General features: G+C 38.9%; 1 protein-coding gene across 3 annotated transcripts in view; it reads right to left on the bottom strand.

Annotated features, from left to right (window-relative positions):
- Positions 1-21,095, bottom strand: part of PTAR1 (protein prenyltransferase alpha subunit repeat containing 1) — a 78,039-nt gene that overhangs the window by 37,422 nt on the left and 19,522 nt on the right. For 2 of the 3 annotated variants that reach the window (XM_069086995.1, XM_069086989.1), the window contains exons 3-5: positions 11,907-11,973; positions 8,986-9,090; positions 4,788-5,001 (exon numbers count right to left, since the gene is read on the bottom strand). In XM_069086995.1, coding sequence (XP_068943096.1) covers positions 4,788-5,001; positions 8,986-9,090; positions 11,907-11,973 — 386 coding nt within the window. Of the gene's footprint in view, positions 1-4,787; positions 5,002-8,985; positions 9,091-11,862; positions 11,974-21,095 lie in introns of all 3 variants that reach the window. The other variant, XM_069086991.1, reaches the window with a different exon arrangement.

Genomic DNA, 21,095 nt, shown 5'->3' on the forward strand with positions numbered 1-21,095 from the left:
TGACTGCAGAGAAGGGATTAGAGGGAGGCAGGCCAGACTGCTTCCTCTCCTTCTGCCATTTTGACTTCACCTACCCTAGGTTAGTCATTTAACCTCTGTGCCTCAGTTTCCTTATCTGTCAAATGAGGACTTGAGAGCCTTTGTCCTTTCCAGTTCTAAATCTATCATTCAATGAATGTCTATTAATAGTTTATCATCTACGTTGTTATATGAAACTAGGTAACCCAAAACGATCCCCCTCTCACACAACTTAAATAGCTGTAGTGATGTTTTGAAAGGAGTATTGTGAAAGGGCTCAAATGCCTGCTCTGCTACTTTCTACTTGCAGGACTTTGGACAAGCACTCCACATCCAAACTTGCTGAGGCTAATTCATATAGTTGAGGCCAGGTGGCTCAGTGAGTAAGAGCCGGCCCCAGTGTCGGGATGACCTGGAGATCGAATCCCGGGCCCAGATACTTAGCACCCACCCAGAAACACCTGGCCATGTAACCTTGAGCAAGTTACTTAATCCCTATTGCTTTAAAAATAAAAAAATGGGGGGGGGGGGTAGATCAGCTTATCTCCTGAGGTCCCTTCTGGTTCCAAATCTGTGATCCTTAACCTGTAGACCTTCGTAAATATGGGAATATGACTGCCCCTACACCCCAAAGTTGTGATCTCTGCAGATATCCTGGCACAGAAACTTCTAACTCATTCACCTAAATGTGCACGCTTACTGAAATAGTGCTTTGTTTGAATTACAACAAGGCAGTGAAGATTAAAATGGAGCTATATCTTGATTTGGCAAGAGTTTAGATTAATTTGAGAGAAAATTTAACAGTTGAATTCTTGGCCTACGAAGCCTGAAAAGCAGAAATTCTAAGACAGGCCTACACTAGCATTTATCTTTGTCTTTATATTATGTGGTTAAAAAAGATTTTGTGGGGTGGCTAGGTGGCGCAGTAAGTAAAGTGCTGGCTCTGGAGTCAGGAGGACCCGAGTTCGGTTCCAGCCTCAGACACTTAACACCCACACAAAACTAGCCGTGTAACCTTGGGCAAGTTACTTAACCCCAAATGCCCTCCAAAAAGGGGAAAAAAAAAAAAAGAATTTGCTAGATTTACTAAAAATGAATTGTTATTTTTTGCATATATACAGTATATGACATTCAAAATGATAACCTATAGTGTCCTCTTAATTTAACAAAAAAAACTATGCTTATTATATATTTTAATCTTCAGAGTATACCTTATTTTCTAATCCAATGAAATCTAATAATCTACTTAGAGCATATAAAGCAATTCTCTATCAATTACCATGTTTTATTAGCCAGTGTCATTTCCCAACTTATTACTTATTTGTAATGTTTTAGTGATGTGGTGTCTTGTTTTTTTTTAACACCAAAGTCACATCAGGTAAGAGGGAGCACACTGTATATTATGTCAATGTAGTTTTATTAAAATATAACGTGAGGGCAAATGGGCACCAAAAGATGAACAGACTACAAAAGCTTCTGCACTCCCTAATTTAGTTCTCATTCTTTGTATCTGCTGAGTCCTCCATTCCTCTCTAGATGAGGACCAAAGAGTTTAATAGGGAGGCAATGTGGAACAGGGGAAGAGTGCTGGACTCTAGACAGATCTGCATTGAAACCCAGGCTCAGATACTCACCTTAGTCAAGCCCCTTAGCCTCTCTGAGTTTTTCTTTCTCTACTTGTAAAATGCTTTTACCATCCTTCTAAGTCTGTGGTGAGCAAAGGACTTTTTGTAATCCATAAAATCCTGTGTAAATATGAGCTATTATCATTAGGTTGTGTGCGCATAGACACACATAGTTAATGAAAACGGTGCCTGGCACATAGATGCTGAACAGACATTTGTTGCTTTGACTTCATCTTCTACCCCCAAATGAAAAACTGAGTCTTAAAGAAGCCTAATTATGAATTACTGATCTGGATAGTTCATATAAAAGTATTGGGGGGCTTTGATTTATGTGAATGAATTACCTCTACACTTCACTCTGGATGTCTATGTCATAATCGTCCTTTACTAACAGACATTGTCTTACAAAATATTTCTTCTTGGTGGTTAGGTGGGTAAATTATGTTTTTTAGTATTTAATACTAAATTACTCTGCTAAACGTGGTCACTGCATGGGCCTGTTTTTTTTTTTTTTTAAGCAATTGGGGTTAATTAACTTGCTCAAGGTCACATGGCCAGGTGTTTCTGGGTGGGTGCTAAGTGCCTGAGCCCAGATTTGATCCCAGGTCATCCCGACTCTGGGGCCAGTGCTCTTACTCACTGTGCTACCTGGCTGCCCCACATGGGCCTGTTTTGCTTAACTATTTTTCTTTGTCATAAGAAGGGGCTCTGAACTGTGGGTCATTAGTATGTGAGTTTGGTGTTAAAAAAAAAAGACACCACATCACTAAAACATTACAAATAAGTAAATAAATAGAAAAATAATGGAACTATCTCTTTAAGGTTAAAATTAATTAAATTACTTAATAAATTAATAAAAATTAAAGTTAATATATTCAACCTTAATGTTTTATTGAGAGAGACACTATTTTTGAAGAACCCAGCAGAGAACGTAAACTGAGCAGAGAATGTAAACTGACCTCAAATGATAGTTTAAAAAAAACACTACATGGGCGGCTAGGTGGCGCAGTGAGTAAAGAGCCAGCCCCGGAGTCAGGACCCGAGTTCAGTTCCAGCCTCAGACATTTAACACTCACACAAAAAAAACTATGGTAGCCGTGTAACCTTGGGCAAGTTACTTAACCCCAATTGCCCTCCAAAAGGCAAAAACAAACAAACAAAAAAACAAACAAACAAACAAACACTACCCAAACCAAGGACTAGGTGACAAAACCAAATCTGAACAGGGCACAGCATTGGTTTAAATTGGTAAGTGCATCAATATAGGTTTATTAAGCACTTACTATGTGCCAAGCACTGTGCTAAGTGCTGGGGATACATAGAAAGGTCAAATCAAGGTCTCTATCCTCAAAGAGCTCATAGTCTAATGCATGCAATAATGCGCAAATAAATAACTGTACATAAAAGATCTATGCAGTGAAGATGGAAGTTAATCTCAAAGAGAAGACATCTGACATGGGGGTGAGGGGTGAGCCCTCCTGCAAAAGTAGGATTTTAGCAGAGATTTCAAAGAAGCCAGAAGGTAGAAGTGAGGGGGGGAGAATTCCAAGTATGGGAGACAACCAGTCAAATGGTACTTCCTTTACCTATCTCTCTCCAAAATAATGGAGAGACAAGGCTTTCTTCTTGATAAGAATTCCCAATAGGCCACACATTTCTTTCATGCCACCTTCTTTTTCCCCTCTGTCCCAAAGCACTCTTATTCCATCCTTTTCCCATGCCCTTGCATTTCCTGGATGCCACTGAGGTTGATTCCCAGAAAATTACATTATTAGGAATTTCTGCTTCTGCTACGATGAGGTCTAGAGCAGTCCTATATGTGGTTACTTTACATGTGTATGAAGAAAAAACAATGTCAGAAACCACAAAAGCACGTGCCTTTTAAAAACATTCCCTGACAACAAAAGGCAGATGTATATTCTTATTCTTTACTTTTAAGGCTCTCTCACACGCATACATACTACTCATGTGAAAAAGGCAATGTAGTTTTTGTAAAAAAAAAAAAAAAAAAAGGCAGAACAGGTAGACTGCAAATCAAACTTTTCTCCTTTCTCATGTCATTTTTATCTCTCTGAGTTTGGTGATGATATGTGTTTTAAAATACATACACAAGTGTTTTCTTTTGCAACATGGCTAATATGGAAATTAGTTTTGCCTAACTTCACATGCATAATCAATATCACGTTGTTTGCCTTCTCTAGGAGAGGGAAGGAAGAGAATTTGGAACTCAAAATTATTAAAAATGAATGTTAAAAATATCTTTACATGTAATTGGGAAATATTTAATGAAATAAATAAAAATCTTTTAAAAACAAAATAGATATACAGCATCAAACTTTGTGGAGCATTCATTGGTAGAAAGAGAGACTGCTTGATGTCCGTGATATTTTTGTTCAGTGTTATTTTTTTAAACTCCTATAGCTTTTGCTATGTCCAGGGTGGCATCTTAAAATGGATAAAATGATAAAAGTGTTCTATAGACTTCTTAGCTGGCAATAATAGGTCTCTTCTGGGGCGGCCAGGTAGCACAGCGAGTGAGAGCACTGGCCCCAAAGTCGGGATGATCTGGGATCAAATCCAGACACTCAGCACTACACCCAGAAATAACTGGCTGTGAAACCTTGAGCAAGTTACTTAACCCCAATTGCTTAAAAAAAATAAAATTAAATTAAAAAAAAATAGGTCTCTTCCTTGAAAAAGGTGAAAAAAAATTAAAAGAGTGCTAGGGCAGCCATGATGCTCGTAATGATGAAATAACGTAAAGTCAGGAGTAACAGCTGGGAAAGGTCAGTACGTCAGCACGACATAAACACTGAGGCCACTTAGCAGCAGAGAAAACATGAAGGCATTAGAATTCTAGATTCTATAGAGGTATACAATCCATTATTATTTATGGCCAAAGTGAGCACACACAGATTTTCACCTCCCACCAAAAAATCAATTAAACCTGACTTTTCTTTATCAATACATTCATTAGTCTAATAGGACAAAAGCTACACTACCAAAGAATACAGTAAAGCCTCATAAGACCCTTGGGTACAGCCGCTTCACCAATCCCCTCGGGGCCGCTGGGCCCTTAGCTCCTCTCCTTCACTGTCTCCAAGCTCTCCCGAGGCCTCAGTCTGGCCAAAGTGACTGACATACCTTGATATCCAGCTTTGCCAAGTGCTGCAGGACCCAGATGCGATGAGACCAGGCATTGTAATTACTTGGGTACCTCCCAGCAGCTTCGCCACAGACCTCTATCTCCTCTTGCACTATTCGTTGTACTCTTTCTGTGGGAAACGCTGCCAAGTTCTCTTTCTTCACAAAAGTGGGTAAGGAGTTTTCCTGAATTAACTGTTGTAGCACCCATCGCCTGGATAAATGGCACAGAACAGCAAAGTTTGGAAGAAATTAAACCAGAGGACTGGGGTTGGGAGGAAGTAGGAAAAAACGTATTTTTTTGGACACTAATTTATCAAGATAGCAGAAAAAGAAAACCATTTACACTTCAATGCCTAAAGAACCTATGATTTTGTCAGCATCAATAGTGTTTAATGTCTTTGTCAGCTGGTATTGCCAGAAAAAAATCATCACCGAACCAATCTTCTGGTGAGGAGCCTATCTACACTTAGCTAGGCTTGGACAACAAACGCACAAACCCGTTACTGATTCCCGATTCAAAAACTTTTTCAGATGAGTAAAAAAACCAACTACTGTTTGCACTGCATGCTAGTATACCTTTTAAGAATTCATAAAATGGGGGGGGGCCAGGTGGCTAAGCGAGTAAGAGCAGTGGCTCCAGTGTCGGGATGACTTGGGGATCAAATCCCAGGCTCAGACACTTAGCACCCACTCAGAAATAACTGGTCGTGTAACCTTGAGCAAGTTACTTAACCCCGATTGCTTAAAAAAAAAAAAGAATTCATAAAATGTCATTAATTACATAAACACTGTGAATATTTTTCAAAATTAAGTGTGATGAAAACAGGCAGGAAAATGGCTGAATTTTGTGCTGAGAGTAGAGAGGAATTGGGAAGGGCCTCATATCTGCCTATATGTCACACACTATCCACTCCCTTTGTTCCTACTTAGTATTTCCTGTTAGATATTTTAAAAGATGAGAAAGCTAGATCCATAATTACCTACATAAAACACAATTTCTAACCTGTCCTATCTTATTATGTATAAGTAAGCAGGAAAATAAGTTTTATATCATCCAGAAGATGTAAAATGTTTTCCTCTGATTTTGCCCCTAAGATTTCTCTTTTCTACTTAAAATCTGTGCTAAAAACTCTCCCTTCCCAAAAGAAAGTTAATGAAAAGGTATATCTAATTAGTTATTTTCAATTTTTTCTAAAATGAACTGTTCTTTCAGGTTAAAAATTTCCTACCCTTAGGAACACAAGTGGATAGAGAACTTAGAAGGAATTATATTTTGCTATGTTTAAACCAAAAAACTTGTCAGTATTTGTCCAGCATTAAAAGTTTGGCCTTTTTAAAGAAGTTCTGCAAAACTGATAAATGGATGTAATCTTAAATTCTAGTGGTAGGATTGTCGTGCTCCTACTGTTAAGTGGTCAAATACCATATGCTGATTGTACTATTAGGTAGAAAGTGTACCTCTGGGTTCAGAGAATCAAAGAAGTAAAGCTGGAAGGGCATTAAGACACCATTTAGTGCAGTTATTCCTTTTAGTAATGAGGAAGATAGAGGCCCAGAGACGTTAAGTAACTTTTCCAATGCTCAACAGGACAGAGGCAGAATCTGGACCTTGGTCCTCTCACTCCAGAAAGTGTTCTTTCCACTTACCATTTTCTCTTCCTTCTAACAGGAAAGAATGAAAACATCTAGGTGATAAAGCCTGAGGGGCTTATTTGCAAAGCTAGTCATAGGTTACCCCCAAACCTGGGGTAGGGCAGTGGCTAAACAAATTAGGAGAGGTCTACTCCAAAGTATTTCCTTATGGACACTTGCCAGTAGGCTCAGATCTTGCCCTAGAGGTGAAAAAGAGCGGGGAAATTTGAAAGAGGAAAAAATATGCAGATGCCCAGGAGTCTAAAACCTAAGAATGTATCTCCATGCCTTTATTCTGGATATGCTCCTATCTCTTCAATTCTGGAATCCTCAAGCTCTGCCTACCCCCTTTCAAAACAACCTTCTACTCCCAAATCCATAACTTCTCTTTGATTATTACACTGAGATGAATTTAGGGCCCTTAGTCTTGTCTCTCAATATTAAATTCATCATTAAGTCCCCTTATCATATCCACATTATGGACCCCTAAAGCAGAACATTATGAAGACACATGTTCCTAGGACCCCTATATGTATATGACTAAGTAAGAAATTGCTTACTGTGTAAAATACAGTGGGAATCCCTGGGAATACAAATGAAAAATAAGAGCTCCTGCTTTCAAGAAGTTCACATGCTATTAAGGAAAGATGACACACATAGAAGGTGGCTCAGCAAATCAGAAGGAAAGGTCTTATGGTACTGTGGCAAAGCAGATGGAAATACATCTTCTTTAAAGTCATTTCCATGGTGAAGAAAACTTTCTTTTCTAGATCTTCATCAGGCTGCTCATAAGGCAGGGACTGCAGCACTTGTAGAGAAAGCTGTCAGGTCTTATCTCCACAAGGGCTAACGCCCTCTGTGTTGGCTTTAAGGGGCTAAGCTGGATACAGACTCAGTGGTCTGAGGGGATACCACTATTCCCAGGGTTCTGAGGCTCAGGATATTGGAGCTGTCTACATTAGGCTCTGAGAGGACATGGTATGAGGTGGTGGTCTGACCTCCCTGGCCCACTGCTGCTTCTACTACGCTGGCTTGACTGCCCTGGTGATGGCAGCTGGAAGGGAGGGATGGTCCCTTGGAGATGCTCCCCTAGAAGATGGCTTCAGGGCTGAGCCAGAATCAGGATACATGATCTGGGGGACATTGCTCTTCTTGAGGCTCTCGGGCTTATCTGCCTGCTGCTGGAAGTTGGTCAGGGGCTGGCAAGAATAAAAGGACTATTACTGACAAGGGCTACTCTCCTTCATGACTACTATGGGGGTCAGACTAGAAGCCAGGACAAAGGTCTGTGAGGCACTGCTATTCCCAAGGCCTTTGGGCTCAGAGTCCTAGGCTGTCTCCATAAGAGTTTGAGGGGAGGTGGTGGTTGAGATGGTGACAATAGTTTGGCTTGTCTGGCACATGCCAACTGCTATCTTCCTGAGGGTGCAGTGATGCTTCTTTATCTAAGCAGATAACTCCCAAATGTCTATCTTTTATGTCCAATTTGCTTGTTGTCTCTCCTGGCAATTACTATTATTAGTAAGTTAGACATTTTAAGTTAGTTATTTTCTAGACATGGAAAAGAATTATAATAGTTAAGCAAAATGAAAGAAGACTGTAATAGGCAAATATGAAGTTGGAAGACATTTCTTTTGTATTAACTGGAATTCAATAACGAAAGAATAAAGTGCATAGAAATCAGTTGTCAAGCAAAATGATGGCTATGTTTTATGAGACATGGGAAAAGTGTAAAAAGCCAAGTAGCAAAGAACATTTATTTTGATGCATGTTGCTTTCTTTTTAAAAATATCTGTACAACTACATAAAAAAAAAAAAACCCTGGAAATTTAAGCATGTTTTTCTTCTGAATCCTTCTGATAAATCTCCTAGGACTTTTCTGTTTTCTAAAAGCTCTGTTAACACCACACTTCTATCCTTGGCTCTGGAAAATTATACATCTTCATACAGTATCACATTTTTTTTTTGCGTGTGGAAATTATAGAATGTATGTTAGAATATGAATAAAAACTATCACCATAAAAGACATTCTGTTTCAGTACCTTATAGATTATCAGGAAAAATGTAGTTTGTATACCTGAATATTATATTTTGTCCACCATAATAATCTTTTAATTGATTTTACTTTATTTCTCAAGTAACAAAAAATACAGACATTGAAAACACAATTAGCAATGAAGCAATTAGATGAGAGGAAAGCCAGCTAATGTGGCTGTTCCCTAAAAGCTTTCTTTTATCTTACATTCTTCTTGTGTTCCTGTAGAGTCTATACAAGAATAAGACAACAAGATTACTTGCCTAATGAAAAAAAATATTAATCTGATAGCTATTTCCTGGGTCTGAATAAGCCTTAATAGCATCTCCCACTGTGGGAAAGCTGCATTTCTTTCAGTGTCCATATACTTGTTATATAAACCCACTTTATTTGAAATACATTTCAGCCAGATGCATTTAACAGCCCAACTTGCAAAGTCTAATAGTAGCTAGGTTTCTACTATTTTCCTTTCCATCCATCCCTTACATAAGCAAGAATAAAAGTACTTGGATCTTAACTTAGTCAGACCTGTGAATCCATGTTTCTGGACTCTTTGGAAACTTAGTTAAGGCCAGTTTTCCCAGATGCAAGTCCTTAATTGGATTTAAAGTGCCAGATAGGATTAGCTCTTTCCTATAAAAAAACAAAACAACAAAACCATTATTGCAATCTTCCTGCTGAAAAACTACAATGGCCATAATGCAATCTCAGAATGAAATTAGCTACCTCATCAAAAAAAAGTTAACAATAGTAGCACCCTCTTGATATCACAATGATCAAAAGCACATTCTTATGCAAAGTCCTTTCTTCTTGTCATATTTCGCCCTTTTCTTTCTACCTTTACCTCCCTCAAATTCTTTTTCCCTTCATAAAAGCCTGTTCCAATGCCATGTTGTGGTGTAAAGGTAACCTAGGGTTTTCAAAAGTGTATGCCAATAAGTGCTGGCAGGTCTTACTAAGTTGGAAAGACTTCAAGTACTAGCCTGGTGATGGATCCAAGAAACAGCCTTAGCTCAAAGAGGCACATTAACAGACAGGGAATGACCAGCCGAAAGCAATTTTTTTAGGAGGAGAGGGCCACAAAACTCATGAAGCTAAAATCCTAAGAGGTGGGGAGGGACTACAAACTGTGTCAGTGAAGAAGGTATCCACCCTAATGAAATAATGGAGCTTTGGAAGTACCGAAGTTACTTTCAAGATGTAGAAGAACCTTAACAGTAATGGAAAAGTAATGCAAACATTATTCCCAGATCACAGATGAGGAAACAGAATGATGTGCCTAGTTCATAGTCTCTACATGGACAAGCTAAGACAAAGTCCAATGTTCTTTCTACCATACCACATTGCCTCTCAAACAGGTTAATGCTTTTAAGTGGAATGTCTCACCAGTATAAAACCTCAGTTAACTGGCATACATTGTCTGATGTGTGCATTTGACTATGGTCAGGGATACCAATGGTAGGTAACAGTTGCAGAGGTTCTCAAACTGAAGAGTTTTTATAAGACTCTGTATGGGGTTGATATAGATAAAACACTCATATACCCGTAGACCAATGGGGGACTGCAAATGGAGATCACTGTTTAACCAGATACCTATCACTGGCCAGGTGGCACACTAATGCTATCTGAACTCCAGGACTTGCTTCTCATCGGTGCCTCTTATACTCATTATGATTCCTGGTTTTGACCCTGCATAAACTTCAGAATCTTCCCAGTTCCTTCTGACTTGTACACAATGAAGGTGTGACTCTCATCTATGATGTAACTTCTCTACTACCACTTTCTGTTCCATTCTCCAACTAAGGAGGATTCATTCATTCACTAAGAAGAATACTGGGATGGAGACAGGAGACAGTACAAAAATAGGGGTCACTGGATATTCTAGTCAGTCACCCATTCCAAACTCACCTAGGTAACTACCTTTACTATACCCAGGAGAAAGTCAGTAATTACTCAAGTACTGCTTGGGCCCTAAACTACAGAACTGCGTTATTCTCTGATGAGTGCCTATGAAGGATGGAAATAAGGTCTTAGTAACAAAGCAAAATTTTAAACTGATACACCAAACAACATCAATAAAACAAACATTTCAAGTAATCCTGATGTTTCTTTAGAGAATAAAATTTAGTGTTACTAAATAGCCCTGCCAATTAATTTCATAAACAACTTTTTTTCTCTACTGAGGTTAAATGACCTATCATGTAATCTTTTGATACCTCCCATCCCCTTTGATGAAAAGATTAGTAATATCTTTTAACAAGGAAAACTAAAGTAGATTCCATGTCAGTATAACACTTTTAGCTTGCAGCCTGACTCATTTCTCTATAATGCACAGACACATATAGAACTAGACTAAATAATACAAGCATTCTCCCCTGTAAAATCTATGAGCATTTCTAAAATTCCACTAAGTGGAGGAAAAAACTTACTCTTTTAGAGAAAAATATTAACGCTCAGTTCCACTTTTTAAAATCAGTAACTGCCCTGCATAAAACTATTTTTAAAAACTGCAGCACTAATGAATAGGATTCACAATTTTCCTTTAAAGAGCGTTTTGTTTTTACAGATTATCCACAGACAAAAAAGTGACAGCTAATCCTTGCTGTCTTTTCTTCTTAAGTCAATAAACTCTGTTCATAAATTTAGCTAGCTAGGAAGCAAAGTATGGGGGGAAAAAACTTGCTTTTACAAGGACCTCACAACTCTTAGCACAGAAATGATTTCATGAAGGTACTTACTATTCTAGCTATCTCAAGATCTGACAAATCTTCCTTTAGATAAGCACCTACCAGCCTATATTTAAATTGCTGATTGTTGCAACAATTAAAGAAAATCACCGAATTGTAAAGGTAAAAAGATGCTTGGAGATAACCTCATTCAACTCCCTTCTTTGCAGATGTGAAAAATGAGGTTGTGAGGTACAATGACTGGCTCCAGGTCACAAGGTGCCTGAGAACTCAGGTCTCCCAACTTACGTCCAGTTCTCCTTCTGCTATACCATATCAACTCAGAAGTACTACAGAATACAACATGATCAAATCTAAGGAGTTATGTCATACTGAAAGAAAAGGGTAATAAGGATTTAAAACTATTTTAGAGAATCATCTAGCCCAATTTCCTGATTTTGCAGGTGAGGAAACTGAGGTCCAAAAAGATCAAGTGACCTGCCTAAGACTATAAACAGCATAAAAATATAGATAAAACATATCTCAATGTAAAACTGTAATTCTATTTCATGACCAGTTTTGTAAAATAAGATAAAGGTACAATACTGTAAATAAATTCTGCACGCCAGTATCCTAGTGCTTGGTGACCACTAAAGACAGTGGTCAAAAGGGGGAAATTTGTGAAAAACACTATGGCTGACTTAGTTTGAATTTAAGAAAAAAAAATCCTGGGGCTCACGTGACTTCGGAAATCTGGTCAAACTCTTGATGCAGGTGCCATACCTCACGTTCCATGCAGTGGTAAAGTCTGGGTTTAGAAGCAGCAGAGTACATGTGACATCTATCAATTCTAAAAGGAAGAAGAATCCCATTAAAAATGAACAGTACTACTACTTGACTTCTCTTTCTTTTAATGCTTCATAACACGACATCTACTTATTTACACTGGTAATCTAGTTACTCAAAGTATATAAAGCAAGATGTCAGGTTTTAAGTTGTTGGGGGGCATGATGACAGCTCTAATTTTCCTCTTCATATAATGAACAAATGTAAAAGGAGAAAAATCAATGCCTTTGTTAGATAATACTCCATTTATCTTACTAAAATTTTAAAACTCAGTAATTAGAAGAGTACCAATCTATGGCATAGGATGAAATCAGTAATTTCTTTGTATTTGATAATACAAAAATTTGATAATAAAACCTCATACAAAATTTGATAAAACAAACCCAAAAAGTAGTTAGAATAGATATTAAGAGAACTGTGTTTTATATAATCTAAAAGTAATGAAATAAAGGGTGATTATTTTTTAAAAGTTATTTGTTTTATCTCTCTTCATTCTTTTGACCTTTAAATGTAAAGATTCTTCAAAGGTTAGTCCTTGGTTCTCTTCTCCACCCAAGGTCGTTTAGAGAGACCTCATTTAATCAAAGGCTCATAGGGTCACAGAGAGGCTGGGAGAGAGAGACATGTAAGACCATATAATTCGATCCTCTCATTTTACAGATTGAGGAACCTGAGTCCCAGGAAGAAGTAACTTGCCCAAAGTCCCAGATGAGATATGAACTCCAATGGTTCCAGCTATTATAGCTCCACGTCAATGTCCTCAGGACCTCTATCTCCAGCCTTCAACACTTTCTTACATTTTCTAGCTATTCATTCAACAACTACTTATTAAGGGTCTACTAGATGCCAGACACTATGCTCAGAGTTGGACATAAAAAGACAAAAATCTTCAAGGAGCTCACATTTCTATCAAGAAGAAAACAACATACACAAAGAAAACAAAATACAAAGTAATCTAAGGCAAAGGTACTAGAGATACCATAGCACATCAACTTCTTTTAAAAAAAGGATGTAACAGCAATGATTACTAAACAACTATCAGCCAGAATGGGGGGATGAGGAGAGGGAGGGAGGAGTGGTGAAGAGATAAATGGTTTCTGAAGATGCTGCTGTAATAAACAGTAGCAGGCAAAAGCTATAAAATATAAAAAATACTCTTTTTCCATGTCAAGCAAGTATTCTTTCTTTTTCTAGAAAATCCTTTAGTCAAACAATTCCTGTTGAAACTGTGAAATTTCCCATCTTTATCCCACAAATCATAGTGAGATTTGACTACTAGAAGAATGCAAGTCAGATGTGAAAAGTTTCTTAGACTTACTAAAAAGGGACTATCACTTTAATCAGCTCAGGCAACATTCAGAAGCACTGCAAGCCCCACATGTTTGACACCTGTGATTTATTCCAATGCTCTCATATTACTGGTTAAAAAAGAAATGACTTGCCTAGGATCACACAATCAAGTTGGAGAACCAGGACTTGAACTTCTGACTCTGTGTCAACCGATCAAGTGTTTATTAAATTCATACTATATAGTAGGCTCCAGAGAATTAAAGGCAGAAACAAAAATTTCTGTCCTCAAGAAGTGTCCATGTTATTAGGAAAGATGGCATACATATACATTATACTCACAAACATGCACTTATGTGTATATATAGATATATATGTCTACACACACACACAAAAATTGGGAGGCACTATGTTAGCAAAATCAAGAAAGTTTTCAAATAAAAAGTATTACCTGAGCTGTTTTTTCCCCCCATTTGTTTGGATCTGTTTAACAGTATCACTAGCTTCCATTTCCTCCAATCTAATTCTGAAGGAATGATTCTCTTCAGTAAGCTTTTGAGATTACTTTTCCATCTGGAAAATTCGGCTTTTTAAGGCATTCTTCTCCTCATTGGCTTTCTGAGCCTCTTTTGCCATTTGAGTTAGTCTATTTTTTAAGGTGTCATTTTCCTTAGGCTGTTGACTCTCATAATCATAATTTTCTTGCATCATTCTCTTCCCAATTTTTCCTCCACTTCTCTTATTTGGCTTTCAAACTCCTTTTTAAGCTCCTCTATGGCCTGTAACAAGCTCATATTTTTCTTGGAAGTTTTTGGTGCTGGAGTTATGACTTCACTGTCTTCCTCCTGTTTCATGTTTTGATCCTTTTTGTCCCCAAAGTAGCAGACTAATGTCAGATTGCTCTGCTTACTTTGCTTGTTCATGTTGCAATGCAATTACTTGACTTTTAAGCTTTTTACCACAGTAGAACTCTGCTACCAGAGAAGGGAGCTTTGACCCAAATCACTGGGATTTTCACAGCTGCTGTAGCTATTGGTGCCTTCTCAGAAGCCTCCACTGGCTCTGGCAAACTGGTCTTGCACCCCAGGACCTCCACCCTGGACCGCAATCCACATCCAAGCAGGTTAAAGCAAGACAGATTATCCCTCAGACTGGATGCTTGGTCCCCCTACAATCTGTAGGCCAGGAGCTGAAGCTGCCATGTGGTGGCGGCTACATGGCTGCTGCACCTCAGCCACTTCTCCCTCTGGGGGGCAAAGGCCAGACTGCACTCCCGAACTCCTGGATCTCAAAGTCCACACTGCACTGGCCTCTCATTTTGTCCTTAGCATCTATGGGTTGATTAATTCTGGAAACTGCCACAGCTGCTGGTGATCTGAAGTCCCTCCAGCTGGCAGCTGGTTGTGGCCGCCGAGAGGCTCTGGCTCACTCAGGGCTGGGCTCAGCTCCACTGTGCTGGCCCCTTCCTGCCGGCCTGCTGGGCTGTCTTCAGCAGGTAGTTAGCTTCTGTCATTTTGTGGGTTCCGTAGCTCCAAAATTTGTTTAGAGTCATTTTTTACATGAATTGGAGGAGATGGAAGCTGGAGCCACACAGAAGTTCTGTTTCTATGCCACCATCTTGACTCTGACCCCCCAGCTGACTTTTAAAGGAAAATACAGATTCTAAGAGAGGGAGGTGAAGAAAGGAATGTATTGCAGGCATGGAGGGCCATTTGTGAAAAGGTAAAGCCATGGGGGAAAGAGTATCTTGATGGGAGGACCAGTTTGTTTGGAAAATTAGGTTGGAGACAAATCATAAAGAGCTTCCAAGTCAAGGGTTTGTATTTGCTCCTAGAGGTAATACGAGAGTCTCTGTAGTTCAGTAAGAAGGGGAGTGACAATGGTCAGACCTGTGCTTTAGTATTAACACCTTAGAAGTTATGTGGAAATGAACTGGAGAGGGCAGAAACTTGAGGCAGAGAGGCCCATAAGAAAGATATTACGTCTAGGCAAGAGAGGTAATGTGGTTCTGAAAAAAAGGTGACTAAGCAGAGAAGCGAATGGATCTGAGAGATGCTGCGGAAATAGAATCAGTAAGATTCGGCAACAGAATGAATATGCAGGTTGAAGGAAGAGTAATGGATCAAAGGTAACAGCAAGGTTGCAAACTTGGATGACTGGAAGAGGATGATGTGTTCTTAGCATTTCAAAATAGGGAAAATTTGGAAGAGCACTAGATCTGTGGAAAAACAATGAATTGTTTTGGACATGCCTAGTTGTTTTTTCCACTAGTCTTCCCTGGGAGAAGAGTGGAAAAGGACCTTAGTAGCCAAAGTCTGGACTTGGGTATCATGAAGACAGCAAAGTACCTCTTTGCTTGCAGCAAGGATGGTTAGAAGATGCCACAAACATCTACCCTACCCAATAAATTTTTTATTGTCTCTAGGATAAAATAGAAACTCTGGTTAAAGCCCTTCACAAGTTGACCCCAACTTAACTTTCCAGATTCATTATGCATTATTCCCTTTCCCAAACTCTAGTCAGCCTTCTCTCTGTTCCTGATGTACTCCCCCAGCCTTGAACACACTCCTACCTCACAGAATCCCTCCTTTCCTTTGTGACACAACAGCTCAAGCATCACTTTCTACACCAAGCCTTTCCAGATCCTACCCAGCTGTTAATATTCTTCCTTACCCAAATACTTTGGATTTATTCTGTATTTCCTTACATGAACATTCCAGGCAAATCTGGATTAGTCAAGAGATGGAATGTCGTGAGTAATTAACAATAAAGTGGATCATACATGATTCCATAATATGATTCTCAAAACAATATGTACAAAGAATTCTTGTATCTAAAATAACATTTTTGATACTACAAAACAAAGCTGGCTACTATCTTGACACTTATGCTAGGAATCTAGTGCGAACCGGAAATGGCTCTATAGCACTTTAAGAACCCTCTCTTTCAACAATGGTTAAGAGTTCCCAGATTACTGCCGAGTTTTGCCTTATATACAAAGTGGATAATAGAAAAACATAAGGAACTGGAATTACAATAAAATTAAGTTTAACCAACATTCAACAATTTAGAGAACGATTATCTAGTTTTGTATGTTGCTTTGAAACCTTTTCTTCCTTTCAGGCCAAGATGCCTAATTAAAAAAACCAATGTTGGGGTGGCTAGGTGGCACAGTGAATGGGCCCTGGAGTCAGCAGGACCTGAGTTCAAATCTGGCCTCAAAGTTAACACAAAACTAGCTGTGTGACCTTGGGCAAGTCACTTAGCCCCAACTGCCCTACCTTCTGCCCTCCAAAAAGGAAAAAAAAAAAGTCAATGTTAGCTTTTTAAAATTGCTAACAAAAGAATTTCATGGGGAGTAGTGGGATTTAGAAAAAAGGAAGAATTTATAGCAACTGGGTAATATGAAATTTATGAATTAACTGCTAAAACTTATTTATTTTTGCTACCTCTTTCTCCTACTAGCACTAAAGACTGTAAATAGAAATGGGAGTACTAATTACTAAAGCCATTACACTTCTGAAGCTAATCAAGCACTCTGGTGAAAAGCATAATGCCCTTAACAAGACCAATTCAATTCAGTGTTATGAGGGATAAAGAGGAAGAAGAGAGAAGGAAAAGAATTATTACTGCTCAGTGGGAAAGAAAGTAAATGTAATAAACAGGGGTCTGAGAGTAGAAATTAATAATTTTTAAAAATAGTAGTTTGATAAGCAGCTGCATTGAGAGGCTAAGGTGATGCCAAAGAAAGAAAGCAGGAGGAAGTCAATAGGCTTTCTTTGAAAAGTGTAGAGCAGGCATGTTGCACTGAACAATAATGAGGACCTGGGGTTAGCAATCATATTGTAATGTTCACTGGGTCTGACAGCTTGTCTCTGGAAAAGAATTTTTTCATCACATCCCAAAATAAACATACTGTCTATGAAAAAAGGGAATTTTTGTTCCCTAGGTGTTATATACCTGCAAAATATTCAAATTAAGATAGAAAAAGAAGACTCAGAATCTCTTGGCAAAACCCAATAAACACTAAGGATTCCCAGGAAAAATCTGTTTATCATTGAAATGCTTAACTAATATACATTAACCTAATGGAAGAACTCTCTTAATTTCTAAAGCATTTCTATATAATCAATAATAAGCAAGATTTTATGACTTACATATGGCTAATTTTTATACAAAATTTTATGGAGAAAAAGATTTTCCAAGAAATACAGTGTGTTGAAAAGATCCCTGGATTTCAAATACATAAGACATGGTTTTAAATGCTGACTTTGCTACTCATGACCTGTGTAACTTTAGGAAAATCACACCTAAATTTTTTCATCTATAAAATGAGAAGGATGAGGAGGTTAGGGAGAAAGGGAATTGGACAAAATAATCTCAAAGATTATATATCTAGACAATCTTTAAGGTCTCTGACATCTCTAAATACTATAAACCAAACAAATCTCACTGATTTTCTTAACAACTTTGCGAGGGACATAGTGTAAGTATCATTCCCATTTTAAAGATGAGGAAATGGAAGTCCAGAGAAGTTAGATGATGTGCCCACAATTACAGGGCTAATAAGTAGTATTTCGGATTCAAAATCAGATTTCCCTATCCAAATCTAGCACCCCTTTGACCGCTCATGCTGCATCAGATCTCAACAAGATCTTGTTATGTAGTTTGCTTATATGTTCCTTACAGATGTCATACTTTTATGTATGCCGTTCCCCTCTTTTGTTCTTGGGCCTGCAGGATGTTGGATTTAGAACAGTACTTGGCACACAACGTTACGAGCTAACTTACTGTAATGTGGTAGGCTCAATTATTACATGCCAGCTCTACTCTGCCAACAGACGAGGGTCATCTGCTTCATTTGCTTTGGTTGTTATGGGTTTCTCTTTACCGTAAAACATCAAAACTTTATGAACTAGGGCTACAATCTTCTTTGCTCAAGAGGTAAGAAAGAAAACTGAATGTGGATTTTAAAGCAGCAGACATTTCCTAAAAGTTAGTCTTTCACAAAGCCATTCAGCATGCTCATACTCAGACTCTAAGTGTGCTGAGAATAACACTCATAATAATAATGGCACAAAGCTAGGCTGTTTACCATTGAAAAGAAAATATGACAGGTATAAATGGCATCTGAAGATGTTGACTACACTTCATTAGAATCACAAAATCTGAGATGGGAGATACCTCACAGGCTGATATCTGCTGAGGAATCCCTCCAAACAAGCTATCATCTAACCTTAGGGATGCCGCCAAATATCTTGGACTGTGGAAGCTATTCTTTAACTGTACATTCTATGGTTTGTTTTTCCTTAATCATTATAAAACATTTATAAAGCATATTTTCTGGGTAAGTATTGATTTTTCTACTTCTGCTTCATTGACTATCCTAAAAGCCTTTAATAGTACAGATCACAACAGAATGTGTTAAGTCCTCAATGGGAGACAGGTACCAAATCATCTTACTTGTCTCTTAAGGAACCTTTATGCAGCCCAACAAGCAACAGAACAGAACGTGTAATAACTGACTAGAGTAAACCTGGAAAAAGAGTACAAGGCTGTATATATATTTATATATATATATATATGTATGTATATATTGTCATCTTAGATATGCCGACAACACCACTCTGATGGCGGAGAGTGAAGAAGAATTAAGAAGTTCCTTGATGAGGGTAAAAGAGGAGAGTGTAAACGCTGGCTTGAAGCTTAACATTAAAAAAAAAAAAACCTAAGATCATGGCAACTGGCCCCATTACATCCTGGCAAACAGAAGGAGAAGAAATGGAAGCACTGTCACATTTTATATTCTTGGGCTCAACTATCACTGCAAACACTGACTGCAGCTGTAAATTAAAAGACGCTTGCTCCTTAGAAAAAAATGCTATGGCAAATCTGTATACTAAAAAGTAGAAACACTGGGGCGCAGCCAAGATGGCGGAGTAGAAGCACGACCTTCCCGCAGCTCTGGCTTCCACCTCCCCCAATCCACATAAAAAGGGGACTCTGAACAAACTTTGGAGTGGCAGAACCCACAAAATGACACAGAGAAGCTAACCTCCCGCTGAGGACAACCCGGCAGGCAGGCAGCAGCAGCGCAGTGCTCTGGGAGCCAAGCCCAGCCCCATGCCGAGGCTGTAGCCCCAGGATGGGCCTGACCAGCCTGTCCAGAGGGACTCCAGGTCAGCAGCAGCTGTGTCCATTTCCAGATTTATCAACACACAGATGCGGAGGACAAAGTGGAGGTCAGTGCAGTCTGGACTTTGGGACCAGTAAGTGGGAGTGCCTCGGCTTTTGACCCCGGGGCGAGAAGCCTCTGAGCTGAAGGCAAAGCCAGCCAGTGCCACATGGCAGCTTCAGCTCCTGGCCTGCAAAGTGTAGGGGGACCAAGCACCAGTCTGAGGGGTAATCGCTCTTGCTTTAACCTGCTTGGATCTGGATTGCAGTCTAGGGTGGAGGTCCTGGGGTCTATGTCCAGCTTGCCAGAGCTTCTGGAGACCTCAGGGAGGGCACCCATCTAATACCTCCGGCAGCTGAGAAAACCCCAGCGTTTGGGATGAAAGCTCCCCTGTCTGGTGGCAGAGTCCTACTGTGGCAAAAAGCCCAGGGGTCAAGTGACTGAGGGGCGACATGACCAGGCAAAAGAAACAAAGGAGACAGAAGATTCCAACATTACATTCCTATTTTGGGGACAAAAAGGAGCAAAGCATGGAACAGGAGGAAGACAGGGAAGTCAGAGATCCTACACCAAAAGCTTCAAAGGAAAATATAAGCTGGTTACAGGCCATAGAGGACCTTAAGAAGCAGATAAGAGAAGTGGAGGAAAAGTTGGGAAGAGAAACGAGAACAACGCAAGAAAATTATGAAATAAGAGTCAACAGCCTGACTGAGAAAAATAACACCTTAAAAAACAGACTAACTCAAATGGCAAGAGGCTCAAAAAGGCAATGAGGAAAAGAATGCCTTAAAAAGTCGAATTTGCCAGATGGAAAAAGAATCTCAAAAGCTCAATGAGGAGAATCATGGCTTCAGAATTAGATTGGAGCAAATAGAAGCTAATGACTTTATGAGAAATCAAGATGCTGTTAAACAGATCCAAACAAATGAAAGAATAGAAGGCAATATGAAATATCTCATGGGAAAAACCACTGACCTGGAAAATAGATCCAGGAGAGATAATTTAAAAATTATTGGACTACCTGAAAGCTATGATCAAAGTAACAACCTAGAAATCATCCTCCAGGAAGTTCTCAAAGAAAACTGCCCTGATGTTTTAGAACGAGAGGGCAAAATAGAGGTTGAAAGAATCCACCGATCACCTTCTGAAAAAGATCCCAAAAAGAAAACCCCTAGGAATATTATGGCCAGGTTCCGGAATTCCCAGATTAAGGATAGAATATTACAAGCAGCCAGGAAGAAACAATTTGAATATTGTGGAAACACAATCAGGATAACCCAGGATCTGGCAGCTTCTATACTAAGGGATTGAAGGGTTTGGAATATGATATTACGGAGGTCAAAAGAGCTGGGATTAAAACCAAGAGTCACCTACCCAGAAAAACTGAGTATCATGTTTCAGGGGAAAATATGGTCACTCAGTGGAATAGAGGACTTTCAAGCATTCTTGCTGAAAAAACCAGAGTTGAATAGAAAATTTGACATTCAGATACAAGAAGCAAGAGAAGCATGAGAAGGTAAACAGGGAAAAGAAATCATAAGGAACTTATCAAAGTTGAGCTATTAACATTCCTACATGGAAAAACAATAATTGTAACTTATGAAACTTTTCTCAGTAGTTGAAGGGAATAGACATATATATATATATATGTCTATTCCCTTCAA

Source organism: Petaurus breviceps, unplaced genomic scaffold (assembly GCF_028583685.1).
Source record: "Petaurus breviceps papuanus isolate PSGF00001 unplaced genomic scaffold, PetGlider_PUasm1.0 118, whole genome shotgun sequence".
Taxonomy (NCBI): Eukaryota; Metazoa; Chordata; class Mammalia; order Diprotodontia; family Petauridae; genus Petaurus; species Petaurus breviceps.